The following is an 18,673-nucleotide window of genomic DNA, read 5'->3' on the forward strand; positions in this document are numbered from 1 at the left end:
CAAGTGAACTGATAAAAAGTATTGTTTTTGACTCCTAAAATGTTTAAATTTTCATTGCTTTTGTTTTAAGTTTGATAAAGCGGAGTAAATATCTTCCTATACTCATTAAAATATTTTACATATTAATTCTTAAAATATTTTGGCTTGCTTATAATTGTATCTGTCCCATGTAAGAAACAGAAACTCTAGCCTCATACCATAGGAATCAACCAAGGAAAATATTTAGGTTTTATTTTGTTAATTTATGCCTTTAGTATGGAATGGACTCACCAATCTAACTTCAAACTGGCGACTGTCCTGTGCTCACAGAAAATGATGCAGGCTTGACTGAGCCCCCAGGCACACTGTGCTGCTCTGTGCTGAGATCCCTTCTGCCCCAGACAAATGGCTATTGGTACCCAAGCCTGTCTGAAAGCGAGGGCAGGTTGGATGCACCATGATCAGAGATATTTCAGTCTCAGCATTTCAGCTTCCTTAGGGAGTACGTGCTTCATTGCTCTCTTCTTACATAATTAACATCCAGGAAGAGTGCTTTTTCCCTCACTGGAGACCCCAGCACAATAGGAGCTCCTCCAAGTCTCCACCTTTGCTTTTTACACAGAGCTGGGACAGCAATTTCAGCAGCCTTTATTCAGTCCTGAAGCAAAAGAAGGAAGGCTGAGGGTTTATTCTTTACATGGGCATGGAACTTTACCACAAACATGGTGGACTGTTTAAGAAATCATTAAATATCACAAAACAATGCATTGCTCATTTCTCAGAGTCTAGAGACTATCTTTCAAATAAGTGAATGAAATTAAAATTCTAAAAGAGGAATCGTCCATCACCCACAGAGGCTATTGGTAGCAGCAAGCTCTTTATGAAGGGGAAGGTAAATCTTCATTTAAACTCAAACTGAGGGATTTAAAATCCCAATCCTAAACTGCTAGAGTGGATTGCTGTCTTTGCAAGTATTTAATTCATTTACTTCTCAGAGAAAGTAACATTTCAGGCCAGGCCTGAGTTATGCAGGGATGGATCTCAGTGTGTAACCAGCAGAGAGGTGACTGCTCCCTGGGAGCCAGCTGACAGCAGCCCCCGCTGCCTCACAGGCTGCAAGGGCAGCTCAAGCTGAAATTAACTGATCACAGGCTGCCAAAGGCTCACCTTGCAGCTAAAGAACTTCTACAGAAAGGTAACAGTAGAAGTAGCAAACCCAAAACCTGTGCATCGTAAATAAAAGCAATGTCTAGGTAAAGAAACTAGCATTTCAGCTATAGTTCAATTACTGCCATTCCTCATTGCTGTAGCTTCAAATCTGTGCAATCTATGCAAACTGAGTTTTGCTCTATGGAAATTGTGGGAAATCGTGGAAGCACAAACCGAGCCTCCTTGGCTTTAGCAATAAAGTCAGTCACGAGGGAGAGGGCTGCACAAGATAAGGGTGGAAGGAGGACACAGATAATTTCTTCCATCTCTGCACAGCCCTAGGGGAGAAGTGGGACTAACCACTGCCAGAGCCCGTAAGACCCTGCAGAAATATCCATCACTGTAGTGGGACTTGTGGGATGAAAGAAAGCGCTAAGGACCTGGAGTCTGCACAGAGATGTAGGCTACTGACTTCCTAACCCCAGCGCTCCCTAAGGATAGGGTACCTCTGTGGCACAGCTGCAGGAAGAGTTGGGTTCCTGTGTGCTGGCACTAGGTTTACATTGCATAGTGTCTACATTGCGTAAAGGCAAATGTCTACGTTGCAAGCTTTTCTCCCTCTCACCTTCTCCCCCATGTGGTTTCTTTACAGGAAGGAACTGACAGAAGGCATATCTGGCACCAAGGTCTGACAGTGAGCAGGGCAATAGGGGGAAATTTTAGTGGTAGTTGCTAAGTATTAAGGTACTAAAACTGAGGGGAAGAATTGTGGAAAATATTCCAGTCATAATTTTAGTAATAAAAACCTTCCAGGCCTGGCAGTGCTCTGCAGCACTTCTGAGAATTGTCCGTTTTGGTTAAGTTTTCAATGCCAAGGAAATAGTTCAGCTATTTAGTAATAATTTATATTAGTTTGTAGTTTAAAATAATTACTGCATATTATTCCAGGAGAAAAGTCTTCTCTGTGCAGATAATTTTAGTAATTTTGCTCACATACAACTTGTGTTGTATGTTTTAAAGAAATAAGCTATGCCAGGATGTAACTTTAAAATACTTAAGTCTCAAATGCCATCAATCAGAACATTGAAACAGTTCATTTTATTGGGATTTTTCTCTGCCCAATTCTCTGTGGAAAAGAGTCTGATTCTCAGAGCAGCTTTCCAAACAAAAGAGAGGCAAAGCTTATTGAGCACTGAAGAAAGAGATTCACATGTGAATGAGTGTCAGAAAAGTAGAACATGCTTTTTCTGGTGGTATCCTCTTTCAAACTACCATGCTTCACAGCCCAACTCTAGCTCCCCAAGTACATAGTGAATAGAACAGTAAATTTCTAGCTGTCCAAAAACCACTGGGAGATCAAGTGTAATTGCCCACAGCAGTTCTCCACAACTCTGTGCTTGTGTGAGGAACAATGGCCACATTCTGCCTAATACATGCCATGTGTTTCTGTGTCCCAGGAGGAATCTGGCCTCAACAAAAAACCTCCTGCAGGTTCTGCCTGCAAATAGTTGCTCTGCACCACCCCACACCATCCTCAATGACACTCAGGATAAAAAGTGTAAGGTTTTTCAGCAAGGAAACTATGAGGTAATAGTACTGTTGTCTAAAAATTACATCAGAGAAAAACAAACATCAGGGAGAGAGGTTATTTAAGCTAAAGGACAATGCTGGCATGAGAACAAAGGGGTCCAACTGAGATGCACAGGATAGGTGATTCTGGTGATGCTAAAATAGCAAAGCCTTGGGCTGCTTTAAGTGAAAGCAACAATAGTCTTTACTGTCGCATGCAGGCAATTTCTGCAGAATGCCATTGTTATTAACAGAAAAGGTGATGTGAAGCCCAGATAGAAAACACCAGAAGTGTTTGCTTACCTGTTGAAATGGAAACAAACACAGAAGTCTGGTCACTGACAGTGCTTCTTTTTTCAGCTATAGGTAGATATCTGAGTGTTCTTGCCCTTTTAAAAGGATTGTCTTTAGTCACTCACAGTACGTTTTGTGCATGGGTTCGTTGTGACAATCCACAGCAGTGATAAACAAGAATTTCCAATTGAAAGAAAAACTAAGTCTTAGTATCCCTACTGAATATAACTAGATTGATGGGAGAAGAGTTTAAAATGGACTAATCAACCATCACATTTTTCCCTTCATGAACTAAGATTAGAAGAAACTATTTTCATCTTACTGGTTTCAGGTCATTAGAACAGATCATAGAAATACATATTCCTCTCTGATGCAACTCATTCAAAGCTTGGAATCACTGTACTCCAAAATATATAGAATATTATGATGATATGAGTTTCACTCATCATCCAAATCTTAATGAGCTGTTCCTTGCAAATCACTTTGAAGCAGTGCATGTCTGGGATTGTGATTCCCTCTGCCTTTTACAATCCATGCAAAGGATTAAAACTGTAGACCAGTGTAGTACCAATCAGTAATTAATATCTTCATTAACAGCAGAATTGAATAATAATCCATCTGTAATAGAATTAAAGTAAATAAAACAATATTGTGTAACACTGAGCACTGCAGAAACACCCTGAAGTGGTACTAACATCCTACAAATCCTTAAGATTCACAGATGTCTTTGCTTCCCAGAAAATTCGTGTACAGATCTTCAGGGGGAAAAAACCCAAACAATTACAGTCATTGTATAAACCATGTAAAATGAGATACTCACTATTTTCAATATCAGTAAAAAGTACCAGCATTTCCTTGTCTCTCTGCTTCTCAGATGTTCAAGTTCTCTTTATTCCTTGGCTAACCTATTTATAAGTATTTCACAAGAGCATATTGGGGCAGGATGCACAAACTCTCATACCCAGAACAGTCACTGCTGACCCATCCAGGCTAGCAGCGTGTTACACGATATCTGTCAGGTGCCTAAGGGGACTTAGACCAGACCATGAAAAGTACACTGGTGCTATTGAATTCTGTGTACTCACACATTTTTGCGCCAACACTTGGTAAGTTTGGATGCAATAAAGAAACAGTTGGAATAAAACAATTAAAATTAAATAGAATTATTAGAAATAAGCAATCACAATAGAATATGATGATCTCATTTTGAATAACTGTATCCAACAAAACAATGGAATTGACAAAACTGATTTGTTTTTTTAATATAACAATTGAATAACACGATTAATGAATTGAAATAAACAGATCAGAATAAAACTATTGAAATAAAACAATTGGAATATTTTTAATTTAACAATTGAATAAAAAATTAATCTAAATAAATCAGAATAAAACTATTGAAATAAAACAATTAGAATAAAATAATTGAAATAGCAACTTTTAACCTAGTTCAGATTTAAATGAGAATAATTGAAAATCAGATAATTGAAATAGAATGAAATAATTAGTAGAATTGAAACAGAATAACTGAAATAGAATAATTTAAATCACACCTGTCAAATTTAAATAATTAAATTGAATTATTGGAATTAAATAATTAAACAAATTTTGTTAAGTAGAACAATTGAATAAAATAATTAAATAATTAAATTGAATTATTGGAATTAAATAATTAAATTGGACAAATTTAGTCTAGTAAAACAATTCTAAAACAATTGATAAACAATTAAAATGTAGAATTAAATTTTAAAATGTAGAATTTTAAATGTAGAATTAAATTTTAAAAATTTAAATTAAAATGTAGAATTAAAATTGATAAAACAATTAAAATGTAGAATCAAAATAAAACTAAACTATTAGAATACCATATGAATCTAACAGAAACAACTAAATAAAACAATCTGAATAGATTACAATAAAAAGATCAAACAAAATTTAACTATTAATGATCCAAAATGCCAAATTGGAATTCTCGCAATTGAAATAAATACAATGAACAAAAAAAATTAAATAATCCAATAAAACAAACAATCTTTAGAGACAAAAAACAATAAAAGAACTCACTATAACTGACAACAAGATTCCAATCACAACTAAGTCACACATATAAATAAATTGTATTTCTTATAATTTAATGATAAGGACCACAAACTTAAGCACAGCTAACAAGACGGCCACCAGGGCCCTCTGTCAGTCTTAGACCCCCCTTGGTCCACCTCCTTCTGTATCAATCAATGCCTGCCTGTTACGGCTCCCCCTCCCTTTCAGCCCAGTCACAAAATGGGTCCTCTGAGCCACCACTGATTCGCACTCAAAATGGCACCTCAGAGCTGTCAGCACCACTCACCCCAAAATTAAAATTAAACTTTTTACTTATTCCAAAAAAATAGTTAGTACCAACTAAATGAAAGTAGTCTTGAACTCAAACATAAAAATTAGCAGCTTATAAATTTTAATACCTCTGCTTTCAAACTAACAGTACAATATGCAGAAATTCTCTCTCTCTAACTAAATGCTTTTAAATTCACTTTCCCTGTCTGGTGAGTGGTCTGGGGACTCTTGGCCACCATCCATCCCAGAACCTCACTATACTGGTGCTCCCACCTTCCACACTCACACAATTAACTCGGCTGGAAACAGTTAAACAATAACCATTTGTATCCCAAATAATCAGTATCTAAAAAGCAATTATACCAACAAATTACATCCAGGTAGTCCTGGACTCGAAAGTAAAAACTACGTAACTGAAGTACCACGTAAAAGAAAAATAGAAATTATAAATTACCTGCCTATGGTAGGTAGGTTCTACTCTCCCTGACCCAGGCTAGGAGGAGATCCCAACCCCCGACTCCAGCTCCTAATGAGCTGAACGGCCTCTCCTAGCTGGCCACTCTCACTTTGAGTCACCAGGCCAGGAGGATCCCCTAACTCCCCTTTCATGGCTGAAACCAGATGCGTCCACCTGCCCAGTCCACCCCGTGCAGGACCAGGTGCGAACACCACCCCGTGCGCCCTGCCATGTGGAGAGTTAGGGTCCTGCCCATACCCCAAGCTGGGACTCCATTCTCCCTGCTACTTAAAAGGAGGACATTCCCTAACCGGTGGCTCCCTGTCATTGTTCCAACCTCCCTGCTCAATCAGGGCCATCCTAGAGCAGAGGATTGTGTCCAGACAGTTCTTGAATTCTCCAGTGAGAGAGACTCCACAACTGCTTTGGGCAATCTGTTCCAGTGCTCGGGCATCTTCACAGTAAAGAAGTTCCTCCTTATGTTCAGGTAGAACTTCCGTGCCCATCGTCTCTCCTTCCAGTTGCTGCGCACCACTGAGAAGAGCCTGGCCATTCTCCTGACACCCTTCCTGCAGATGCTTACACACTTAATAATTCTGTAAATAGAACATTCGTGACATCTGGCACGAAGCGTGGCGGCTTAGCTGGATGGGCGTAGGGCAGGGAATTGGCTTGTCGGCACACGGCTCAGTGCGGGTGGCCGTGCGGGTGTGCCCGCGGTGCTCCCCGATCCCTCCGCCAGGGCGTGCGGAGGTCTGCGCCGCAGCACCCGCAGGGACAGCACGGCGGGACGGCCGGGGCTAGTCAGTCAGTCAGTCAGTCAGTCAGTCAGTCAGTCAGTTAGTTAGTTAGTTAGTTAGTTAGTTAGTTAGTTAGTTAGTAGTCAAGTTGTTTCTGCGCTTGCGGGCCACAGCGCCCCGTCCCGCCGAACGCGGGGCCCCGTGCCGAGCCCCGCCCCGCGGCGCCGGGCGGCGCGGCGGCGGGCCGGCAGGGGGCGCTGCAGGCGGGCCGCGGCCGCGCGGGGCGGCGGGGCCGCTCCCAGCGCCGCATCATGTGGGCCCGGCCCCTTCCATGGAGCCGCGGCCGCCGAGCGCCGCCCGGGCGGACGCTGCCATGAGGCTCTGAGGGCGGCTGCGTGCCGAGCACCCGGCCGGTCCCAGCCGCTGCCGGGCTCCCTGAGCCTCGCCGCGGGACAAGGAAGCCTAACGCTGAGGCCGCCGCCGCTGCTGCCGCTGCCGCCGCGGGTCCGGCCGGGCGGGCGAGCGGCCCGGGGCCATGTAAAGCGGCAGCGGCCGGTGGGAGCCGAGCCGAGCTCGAGCAGAGAAACCGCCGTGGCCGGCCGGGAAGGCCCCGCAGTGGGGATCATGGCGACGTCTAATCTCCTAAAGGTGAGAGCGGAGCCCGGCCGAGTCCTGCGGGAGGAGGGGGGAGGCGGCGGGGCCGGGCGGCCCTGCGCTGGCCGGGCCGGGCAGGGCAGCGGGGCCGGGGGCAGGGCCTGGCGCGGGCCGCGGGTGCCGCTGGCCGGGGTTGCCGCTCCAGGGCCCGCCCGCAGGTGAGCGGCCTTGGGCTGCCGGCCCGGCCCGGCCCCGCCGGCAGCTGCTGCCTGCTGCCGGCCCGCGATCCCTGCCCCCGGCTCTCCCTTCCCAAACACGCCCCGTTGGGAAACACCGCTGCGTCGTGCGGATAGACAGGGCACCGTGTCTTCTCTTTGTTTATTTAAGAAAATCCGGGTGTACGGGAGATGAGTTTTAAGTTAAACAAAGAGTTGGAAAATGTCTTTGCCGAGGGCAGGTGCCGTTATTGGGGTGCCCACCGTGTTCCAGTTTTTTTGTTAACTGCAGTTTTCCTGCAAAGGAGAACTCCCGGAGGCCTTTCACTTACGTTAAGCAGCTTTGCTTTTGTAGTCATATGTTTTCAAGCACTTTCCTGGCGTTTGATGGCAGATGTCAGTCACCCCAGGCTCCTACAGGTTGGAACGGAAGATTTCAGTGGGACAGTCCAGTGTTAGAGTTCAGGACTGCCTGTCCTGATCTTTGTGGTATGTATGAGGAGAAGACTCTGTGTGGCCTTTGAGGCCATGCTAGCACAGGGAAGACGGGCCTACTTGAAACCACTGTTATTAGTGCCTACAGTAAGTGTTTCTAAACCACCAGTTAACTACAGTGCTAAGATAGGCCTAGGGCAGGCTGTCTGCTTGAGGGATTGACAATTGAAGATATATATAAATATAGGCATAAACATATGTTCATTACTGCATGTTATAGTTCAGTATGGTCCTGGAAAAGTGCTGCTTGCATTTTACTAACCTGACCTAATTTGGATGCATAGATTTAGCCTGAATCTGCTGGTTTTATTTATTACTCTGGGACATTCATTGTGAAGAAATGAGAACTAATTTATCCCTTTGTCTCTTCAGGATATTAAAAAAACTCTATATTAAAAAGAAATGTTTAAAAAAAATCTTCCTTGAAATTGAAATTATTTTGAATTCATTCCTGTATAGTTTTATGCCTGTAAGAAGTTGTTAGATATTTAAGCAGATAATACTTCAAAATACTTAAAAATCTAAAACTGAGGAACCTAAGAATACAGGCGAAAAAAATATCTCATAAGAAGAAATATTCTTTTTGTGGAAATGCATGTGTTCAGAGCAGGTCTCAGTTTTATCCACTTGTTAATGTTTTAGATCATCTCTTTTCTGTGCATTTGAGGATTTCTCAAAAGTCCAGCACATGCTCTGATGATACATGTGATGGGATAGCCCACAGCAGATAGGAGAAACATAAGCCGTAAGATTTGTCAGCATTCCACTTCAGCTATTTTGAAAGAGCAGTAAAGAGGCCTTGACTTGGTGCGATGTCCCTTGCCAAACTGAAGTCTTTTTGTTAACTGGTCATGATTTTGCCATTGGCCTTTGAGTCGTCAGTGTTTTATATTGACAATAAGATATATATGTGCAGTGTGTTTAAGGAAAAATGCCGCAGAGATGTCTTGTAAAATAGGCATTTCTGGTCACTCAAAGTGTTACTAAGCATTTAGTTTACTAATTAGTCAGTTTTTCAATGACAATAAAGTATGATTCCCACATTACAGAAGGAAAGATTATGCAGTGATTTGACTTGGTTTATAATGGCAAGATAAACTAGTGTGAGAATTAGAAATAGGTAAGGTGTTTTGTTCCCCAATTCCATTTGTCAGAGTGCTCTCTGAGAAGCAAACTGTTCATTCCAGGTCAGTGTTCCCTGGCAGTGCCTTGTGCCCTCTGAGTCTGTCCAACCTACTTCTGCTTTCATCTTTAAATGGGGAAAAAAACAATGTCTGGGCACAGTAAAAATCCCAGGATAAGGAAGGAGAGGTGTTAAAATCTGAAAGTTTTTTTCATATCTGTTTCAAATAAGCCTGCATAATCAAATCTATGTTGGGTATAGACAGGCCTTAGTTTTGCCAGCATGAGCAGGACCTGAGTATCTTCTTTTGTTTTCCCCCATCCAGCTTTCCGCATAGTTGAGACAATGAAGTGAAATATTCCTTTCTGATTCTATTAACAGATAGTAGCTGAATCGAAATCTGACTGGCCATCATAATTTTTGAGGGTGTCATTTAAACTCCACTAGTGCTTAATTTTCCTAATTGTAAATTCTTTTCTGAAAAGCATATTCTTGGAGAGCCTTCTTTAAATGCAAAATTAGAATGAGCAGTCGTGTTGAATCCTAGTGAGACAGAGCAAACTGTAATGTGATGGAAATGCTTAGTAAGAGCCATTACAGGGTCAGCTGGTGCCTGCCTTACCTGTAGCAGAGCTGCTCTCCCTCGCTGAGGCAGTGGCTTTCTGATAGGTGACCAAGCCATTTCCAGCGGAGTCCCTAGAGTTTTTTGTCTCAACACACATGTGACACTTCTAAAGTGGGATACTTCATTTCAGGGGCCCTGTAGGATTATAACTTGTTCTCTTTGCAGTGATGATACAGTCTAAACCAATTCACCCATGTGACATGAAGACATTTCAGTTTTTCTGAAGTTTGTTGAACAGAAGAGACGTTAGCTTATTGTAGCACAAAGAAAACCTATAGCTGTATCCATGCTGGCAGATCTTGCTATTGTAGGGCCTTACTGGAGCTGCCAGCAAATGCAGGAGTCTATCCTTGCAAGATGAACTGCACTATGAGCCTGATATTAGGAAAGAAGCAACAGTTTTTCCTTGAGCTTAAATTATATGAGAATCACTGCTTACCTTTGTATCAGTTTGACCTGTTTGTTGCTGACAACTAGAAACACCTTTGAAGGTTTTGAATTTTTTGACTTGGAGTACATGTTTCCAGATCTGATTTTAAGTTTGTCTGTTTCTTTTTGGCTGTTTCCATTAGGATATCCTTAAGATCCTTAAGAGTGTTGCACGTTAGTTAGTTACATTCAAAAGCTTTTCCTGTGGCTACTTGCTACAAGTATTACAAGTAGCATTTTAGAGCTACTTGTAGTGGAGATTAATCAGACAGTGCTTGTTTCTGTTTAGGACATCATATTTCCTACTTCATCCCTCTCTGAGCTGGCCTCAGTATAAATACTCCCTGGAAACAATGAAGTTGTAGAGATGAACATGTTACTCAGATGTATCAGATCTACATTAAGACCTAGAGAACACTTCTTTTCTACAGTACTATGTAAAGCATCTGGAGAGACCAGGACTGAATTTCTGTGTGGCCTGAGAGTTCCACAGAGACATTTTGAAGCTCAAAAGGGAGAGTAGCATGAAGGTTGTAGTGTATTGCCTTGCCTTGTTATATCTTTTATGTTTAATTGCTTATGCGTAGATTTGAAAAACAGGGAAAAGTACAATGTGTAAAGTAGTATGTATTTCAAGTGAAGTTTAGTGTTAAAATAGAACTTTAAATCTTTATGAACAACTTTATTGAAGTGAATTTTAAAACAAAATATTTCATACATTGAGTTGTTTTTTAAGCATTAAAATTTAAACACTAGAATGGCTACCTAAGGGTGTGGCTATCAACTGTAGTCTGTGTTTTCAGAGAAGATTTGATAAGTGGAGTAATGTTATTTCATCAGTTATGCCTTACTGTTCTGTTTGTCTTTCCTTTGGAACTGTGGTTGGAAGCAAAGTAGGAAAGAAAAATTGCCCAGGAAATACTGCTCAGAAATTGCATGTGTGACTTTGGTAACAACTAAGAATTGCCACTGTTTGACCTCCTACTATAAAACCTGTTTTCGGTCATGTACTAAAAGAGATGGAAATAGGTGGTATTTAATGCACCCTTTCTTCCTGTAATTACTGTAAAATTGTAATGTCATGAAAGCCTAAATCTACCTAAATTATGTTTCTGTAATATTTTTTTTTATTTCAGTAAAGCTTTCCATACTGTCTCTCAGAGCATCCTTCTCGAAAAAATGTCCAGCCCACAGCTGTATAAACTCATCATGTGATGGGTGAGCAACTGGCTCATTGTAGGGAATTGGGTGATGTCAGACTGGAGACTGTCATAAGTAGGGTTCCACCGGGCTCCATCTTAGGCTCTGTGCTCTTCAACATCTTCATAAATAACTTGGACATAGGACTGGAAGGGACACTAAGCAAGTTCCTAGATAACACAAAACTGGGAAGAGCTGCTGACTCTTTTGAAGGCAGGGAGGCTGTGCAGAGTGACCTGAACAAATCAGAGGGCTGGGCAATCACCAACCAGATGAAGTTCAACATGGGAAAATTCTGGATTCTGCACCTGGGATGGGGCAACCCTGGAAGTGCAGACAGACCAGGAAATAAGATGCTGGAGAGCAGTGCCACACAAAGGGACCTGGGGGTCCTGGTCTGTGGCAAGCTGAACATGACCAGCAGTGCCCTGGCAGCCAGGAGGGCCAGACCTGTCCTGGGGGCATCAGGCACAGCCTGGCCAGCCAGGCAAGGGAGGGGATTGTCCTGCTCTGTTTGCTCTGCACTCTCCAGTGTTGGGGGCAGTTTTGGGCACCACAGTATATTAAAGACATTAAACTAGAGACAATATCCAAAGGAGGGCAACAAAGATGGAGAAAGGCTTTGAGGGGAAACCATATGAGGAGTGGCTGAAATCACTGGATGTGTTCAATTTGGAGGATGCTGAGAGTGTAGTCTGCAGCTTCCTTGTGAGAGGAGTATGACGGGCAGGCACTGGTCTCTTCTCTGTGGTGGCCAGGATCTGAGGGAATGGCCTGAAGTTGCATCAGGGGAGGTTTAAGTTGGCTATCAGGAAAAGGCTCTTCACCCAGAGAGTGGTTGGGCACTGGAACAGGCTCCCCAGGGAAGTGGTCACAGCATCAAGCCTGACAGAGTTTAAGAAGCACTAGGACTATGTTCTCTGGCATATGGTGTGATTGAGGATGGTCCTATGCAGGGTCAGGAGTTGGACTTTGATGATCCTTGTGGGTCCCTCCCAACTCAGCTGATCCTATATTTCTGTGAATTGTTTATTTAATTTAAAGATTAGTTGAGTGGGATTAATTTTATTTAATCTTCTGCTTAATTAAAGAAGGAAATGTGGAAAAAATTTACTCCTGTGTATAGGAAACAAAGTTCTACACTTCTGTAATGGGATTTCAGGATAAGCTTTGTTTGAGGAATTTTTTTTAAGTAGGCAGATATTGGTTACAAGTGGACACAGGGGTTTTTTACAACTGAGGTTGAGTTTTATTTGTGCCTCTTAGGATTAAGTAGGTAATTCCAATCTAAATCACTTAAACAGTTGCATTTGCAGTCCTCCTCCTCCCCATGTTTTGTAGTGAAACTAATCTTATTCACAAAGATAGAGCGTTCAGGTTTTATCTTCAGCTGGTTTTGGTGATGGTCTGAATTGCACTTCTCAAAAATTTCGGAACAGATTTTTTTACCTGTTCCACAAAACTTAAGGGATCTTCTCTGATGTTTCATTCAAAAGGAAATCTTTTAAGGAAGTTGCTTTTACTTTTTTAATAATGTCTTTTTTGGAACTTCTCACTGTTCAGTAGCTGATATTTTATATTCATTATCCTTCAAAGAGAGACTTGGAACAGAAGTATCTGCAAGTAGAAGCTAACAATTTTCATGGGACTAAAAAAGATTAGAGCAATGCATCAAACACTAGGAAATAATTAGAGAGCTGGCTTTGTATATAGGGGAAGCATTTAGTTGATGATTTTCAAAGATGATGCATTCAAATTACTTTTTTTCTTTTTTTTGCACTGGGAAAGAATAGGTAAAACCGTCTCCGAACAGGCAAACAATATTTCATGGAATTGGTGAAATTCAATGAAAGCTGTCTTCAGTGTCTACCACAATGCTGTGAGGCCTCCAGGTGCTGTGGCTGTAAAAATAGTTACTGTGGTGCCTGTTGCATCTTTGTAGCTTGAAGATGAGGTATCCTTGCATTTGAGAACACCAGGGGATGTGGTTGACAAACTGTGCTTATTCTGAATACTAAATAACAGATTTAATTGTAAATTTCCATGTAGTAATTAATCAAAAGGAGGTGATTGAGGGAACATGGTGTGCTGTTTGTGCTTGTTTATCTGAAGAGATGTTAGTTGCAGAACAGTGCATTTATCAGAATTTAAAGCAGATAGACTGTATTAGTTGCTCTATTTGAAGTGAATTCTGTCAAATGTAGTGTTTCTAGCCAAGACGATGTTCAGAAGTAAGCAGTGCACTGGAACATAGCCCTGCAGATAACTGAACCAGTAGTCTTTATGCCACAGATTCTCAATCAGTGTATTCTTTTAATTGAATATTTTTCTTTTTAGAATATGGAGCTTTAAGCAAATAGAGTCACAACATATGTGGTAGAATTGCTATTTTTCTCTCAAAGTTGTTGTGTTGCTTGAGCTTTTTCAATAATGGAAGTTAGCCTGGATACTGTGGTGAGACTTTTCAGAATTATATGGGAGCACTTCATTTCTTTACTTTTCCTCGTAATTTGTATTGCAAGTTTGAAAAGTCCACCTTGGATTAGATTTTTCATCATGGTGTAAATAATCTTTATCTGTACCAGCGGTAATCTTGGTCTTGTGGCCAGTTAACCCACAGGAAGGGAGTCTGCGATACAGCAGCTCCTATGTTACTCTGCTTCCTTCCTCCCTCTTTGCTGTTGATGCCAAATGCACTGTGAGAGAAAAAAGGTACGTGGTAGCATCCACAATACCATTCCTGACTCCTGGCTACCATTTTGATCAGGGTAATTTATTGAAGACAGGAGGTTTGCAACTGCCTCCTGACTTCCATTGCAGGTATCTTGGTTGGAACAGTGAAGCTGCTCCAAATACCGTCCATGTTGTCTGTATATAATTCCACTAACAACTGAAGAACACCTGCTAGAACTTTGCATTGTAGCTAATGCAGTGATTAAATGAAGAAATTGGCAGTTTCTTTGAACCTAATAATAGTTCTGTCACTTCTTAAAATAATACTTATTGTGAAAAGTGTTGTTCAGCTGTGGTAGCGTAGCTTAAATGCTGGCTTATGAGGAACACCTGAGAAAATATTTTAATGTTAACTTTATGAACTACAATCCTTAAAGATAAGCTTAAGTAAGATGCGGGTTTATTAACATTACTTTTTTTGTTGTTTCTTTTAGAATAAAGGTTCGCTTCAGTTTGAAGACAAATGGGATTTCATGCGCCCAATCGTTCTGAAACTTCTTCGTCAGGAGTCTGTCACAAAACAGCAATGGTTTGATCTGTTTTCGTAAGTAATTTTTGGTATCTTACATCCTTCTGCATGATAGGAATATAGTTATTGAACTACTCCTGATACAGACAGAAGTTATCTGACACAGATTGTTTGGAAACACAGAACAAAAAATACTAGTTTAAGTTTTATTAAGAGATAAGTGTGCCAATATCACTCTAAGTGTGCAAAAGTTGGGCTTTGCTGAGATTCAGGTCTTTGCAAATAGGATGAAGAAAGAACAGCAGAGCTTTTGACTTCAGCTGACCATAGTAAACAAGTTTTGTACTTGCCCACAAACTTTTTGTTAGAATTACAGAGAAAATGTTTACTGCTATGTCAGTAAATTCATTTAAAGGCAGTTTGCTGAATGTTACATTATTCTGATTTGAATCGCTTTCTTCTAAAATAACTGAAGTAACAGGGTGGTGCAGTTTAACTTGAATTAATAGATTAATTTGAATACTTTTTTACCCTAAGAATGAAATATAAGAGTTTTCAGACAATGTTGGTATTAATGTACTTTCTATAAACCTTGCCATTTTCTTCCTTCTAAAAAGCAAGAAGCTGCTTCTCCAGAAGCTTAGGTGATTTTTTTTTTTTGTGGTATACATTGTGTGATTTTTAAAAACATGCTATGGAAGTGAGTTACAAAAGAAATATCAAAAGTATATCTAAAATAATCTTTGTCCGATGGAGTTATTTGCTCTCTAATATAGTTGTAATTAAAATCTTCAGACTCTTCTTTTGCTTTTAAAAATCTGTCACAACAGTAGTTTTTTTTCAGATGTAGTCTTTTTGCACTCTGTCTTTTTTTCTCTTTTTGATGAGGACAATGTAGTGACTTTTTACAACCAGTTTAATGCACCTGTCACACTTTTCTGCCAGCCAAGAGCACAGGTAGTCTAACATGTGATGAGTTTTAATATCTTACAATGTCTCTGCTGTAGTAGTTGCCAGACATGGTATAGTTAAGGTAAAAATTCGGTTCTGAGTCATTGTGTTAATTTTTAATAACTAGTTCAATAATTCTGCATTGGAGTGGAAACTTTATATTTATTATTTTTCCTTGTAGCTGAGTTATTGAATAGAACTTAAGTAATTTCATGGCTAAATTAAAGCTATTGAGGGAAAGGATCCCACTTCCCGCAATTTATATTTTTGGACAGTGTTCTTTGTTAAGCTTCTTAATAAAAATGCAAAATCTGTGGGTGTCTTCTACATGCCCTTTGAGTATAATTATCCAGTACTGCTTTTTTTTCACTGCTGTCAGGAAACAATGGCATTCTAAATGCAGTAGCACCTTTTCTGCCTGTGAATGTTGTGTAAGTCTCACCAGTTGAGTTAGACCTCTGTAAGCCTTGGGCTGGCACCTTTAATCTGTGTCAGAGCATCTTGTGAGTTTTGTCTTTTCGGTTAAACTAAAAATGCTGCTTTTGTATTGAAATAAGTGTATTGATTTAATAGGAACAAAGTAATAGCTTTAGACTATAGGGGTGCTTTTGTGCAGAGATGTGGCCTTGTTACTGGAAGGTGGAAGAGCCAGAGGATGGTAATGAGTCAAAAAAAGGCTTGCTAAGCTATATGTATATATGATACATGGTTAGGAGTGTAACTTGCTTAATTTAGTCTTCAGTATAGAAAGAATAGGAGTTAAGATACACTTGCTGAGCTGTAAGGTGGGAAAAATTTCATTTGAATGATGATTAAAACTCAGAATTTTGCTTTGCAATGCTGTTTAGTAACTTTTCTCCAGTAGTTTTTTCACTTGAAAATGCTACCACTGCCATGAAATGTTTTGAGTGATCTTATTAAACTAATTAAATCATCTTTTAAATTACCTGATCCCTCAGGGTTCAGATTTCTCAGGAGGATGGTATATTGCCTTTGTAGGATGTTGTAGTGCTTGGATTGTGAAACTGTCAGGGAAGGCTGCATATTAATGATAACATTTTAGAACAGCATGGGCTGAGTAGTAATGCTGTTACTGGCAAGTAATGTCTGTCAAAGAAAAGCTTTAAAAATTGTCCTTAATTCAGTAAAAATTATTGGATAGGTACTGAAAACAGAATTGCCCTACACATCTTGACCACAGCCTACTCCTAGATAGGTTGCAATTACTTGCTTCCAGGACTTCCTTAAAGCTTCAATCTTTTCCCAAAACATGCTTTCTCTCACGTGTCACTGGCATCTAGTTGTGTTGTTCAACAATGGCAGATAAAATTTGTATTAATTTCTTAGACATTCTGAAATTATGACTGTTAAAGTTTCATACATTACAGTATTAAATTTTGAGTAGCTGTTACTAAAAGATGGATTAATTGTTTTCTAGAGATGTACATGCAGTTTGCTTGTGGGATGATAAAGGTCCAGCAAAAATCCATCAAGCTCTGAAGGAAGACATCCTTGATTTTATTAAACAGGCACAAGCAGTAAGTTCTTAATGTTTCATATCTTTTATTCTCATTGTTAGAAAAATAACCAAATAATTCTGATTTTTGTTGGATCTAAATGCATTCTTTTTTGTTTGAAATTTTATGATGTTCTGGAAATCATAATTACCCTGCAAATTTCTGTTTACAAAAAGAAGAGCCTTGAGCATTTGCCTGGCTCATTGTTTTCTCACAGTGCTTGAAGCTGAGATGGACAATGATTTTTGTGTTATATTTAAAAAAGCCAAAATACAGCATTATTTTGGTTTATCCAACAGTACTTATGGATCTTCTTCCTCTTGAAAACTTCTAAAAGCAGATTTTTCTATTAGAAGTTATTGTCTGGAAAAAAAAAGGTTATATAGCTTCAGTGCTATTTTGACTTGGTCATGAATGGCTTTAAAAGAAGCCATATGTACAATGTACTACAAATATCTGTGCTATCAACTCAGCAAGCTCAGCTGTCCAGTTTTATGGGCTTCCCTCCAAACGAGTGACGCTGTCAATAGACTCAAAGGAAATTCTTGTGTTTGTAACACATACTACGGAAAACGTCTTTTGCTATGAGGAACTTAAAAGAGGGAGTTGTTCTGAAATGAAAAAAAGCTTCTAAAGCATGCTGCGACAATGGTTTAGAAAGATTCTGTACACTTTTATTTTATCCTTTTAGTGAAGTGATTCATGCCACTAAGGCTTTGCTTCAAGGAAAATAGTTTTTTGTAGAGGCCTTTTTATAACCAGGCATATAAATGTTGTTTATTAAGTTCCATTGCATACCTGCTTACATGCATAAATGCTATGCTTAGCTGAGGCTTTTTGATGTGGTTTGTGTTGGCTGTTATTTGATAGACAGTTTTTTGGGTTTTTTTTGCATTATGGTAGCCAGTGTACAATGTAGCTAAGTTTTCAGGCTTTAATAAAATTTAGATGTTAACTATATGTCTGGGTCTAATGAAAGGTTAGTAGATGCTATTGAATCAAAACGTGTCAGTGTATAGAATATAACAGAGGTTATGTTACAGGTCCTTACAGGTTTATGTTAATTTAATTTTTTAAAATATAGTTCTACTGCACATGCCTTTAGACCAAAGATCTTAATTTTTTGCTTGCACATGATTTAAAAAGAGAAAAAGAGGTTAATTTAGAAAATTTGAACATACTGAGTACTTTTAAAATGCTGTCTTCTTTGGCCTTTAGAAATGACCCATATGACATGGGCTAATAACTACTGCAAGAAACCAAAAGGCACTTCAATATGTAAACTTTCTTATTCTGATATATCTGTATATTTGAGTTTTATATGGGGAGTTATTTTCAGCATAAACAGAGCCCATATTTTGTGCATAAATTGATTCATAAATTCCCTCCTCTGCTTGCCCCACCTGCAGAGAGTGCTGAGTCACCAGGATGATACAGCTCTACTCAAAGCCTACATAGTGGAGTGGCGCAAGTTCTTCACCCAGTGCGACATTTTGCCTAAGCCCTTCTGTCAGCTGGAGATCACTCTGATGGGCAAGCAGGGCAGCAACAAGAAGTCCAACGTGGAAGACAGCATTGTTCGAAAGGTGAGTGAGCTGTACTGCCAGAGAGCTTTGTTGCACAGCTGGCCTCAGTAACAGCACTGAGGGCATTCTGTACCTCAAGATGATGTTGCACCCATCCTGTAATGTGATGCAGCAGCATTAGTGGCAATCACCAGAAATAAGAAATCACACAATGGAGTATAAAGGGGCACATTGAATGATGAGGATTTTGATAATAGCCTCCAAAACTAATCTTAAA

At 40.0% G+C, this 18,673-nt stretch overlaps 1 protein-coding gene across 1 annotated transcript in view; it reads left to right on the forward strand.

The window, feature by feature from the left end:
- Nucleotides 1-6,896: 6,896 nt before the first annotated feature.
- The window catches only part of CUL5 (cullin 5), a 31,657-nt gene continuing 19,880 nt past the window's right edge, over nucleotides 6,897-18,673 (forward strand). The window contains exons 1-4 of the mRNA XM_021529372.3: nucleotides 6,897-7,167; nucleotides 14,368-14,477; nucleotides 16,792-16,891; nucleotides 18,280-18,456. Of these exons, the coding sequence (XP_021385047.1) occupies nucleotides 7,144-7,167; nucleotides 14,368-14,477; nucleotides 16,792-16,891; nucleotides 18,280-18,456 (411 nt within the window). The 5' untranslated portion in view covers nucleotides 6,897-7,143. The remainder of the gene's footprint in view (nucleotides 7,168-14,367; nucleotides 14,478-16,791; nucleotides 16,892-18,279; nucleotides 18,457-18,673) is intronic.

This window comes from Lonchura striata, chromosome 2, assembly GCF_046129695.1.
Source record: "Lonchura striata isolate bLonStr1 chromosome 2, bLonStr1.mat, whole genome shotgun sequence".
NCBI lineage: Eukaryota > Metazoa > Chordata > Aves > Passeriformes > Estrildidae > Lonchura > Lonchura striata.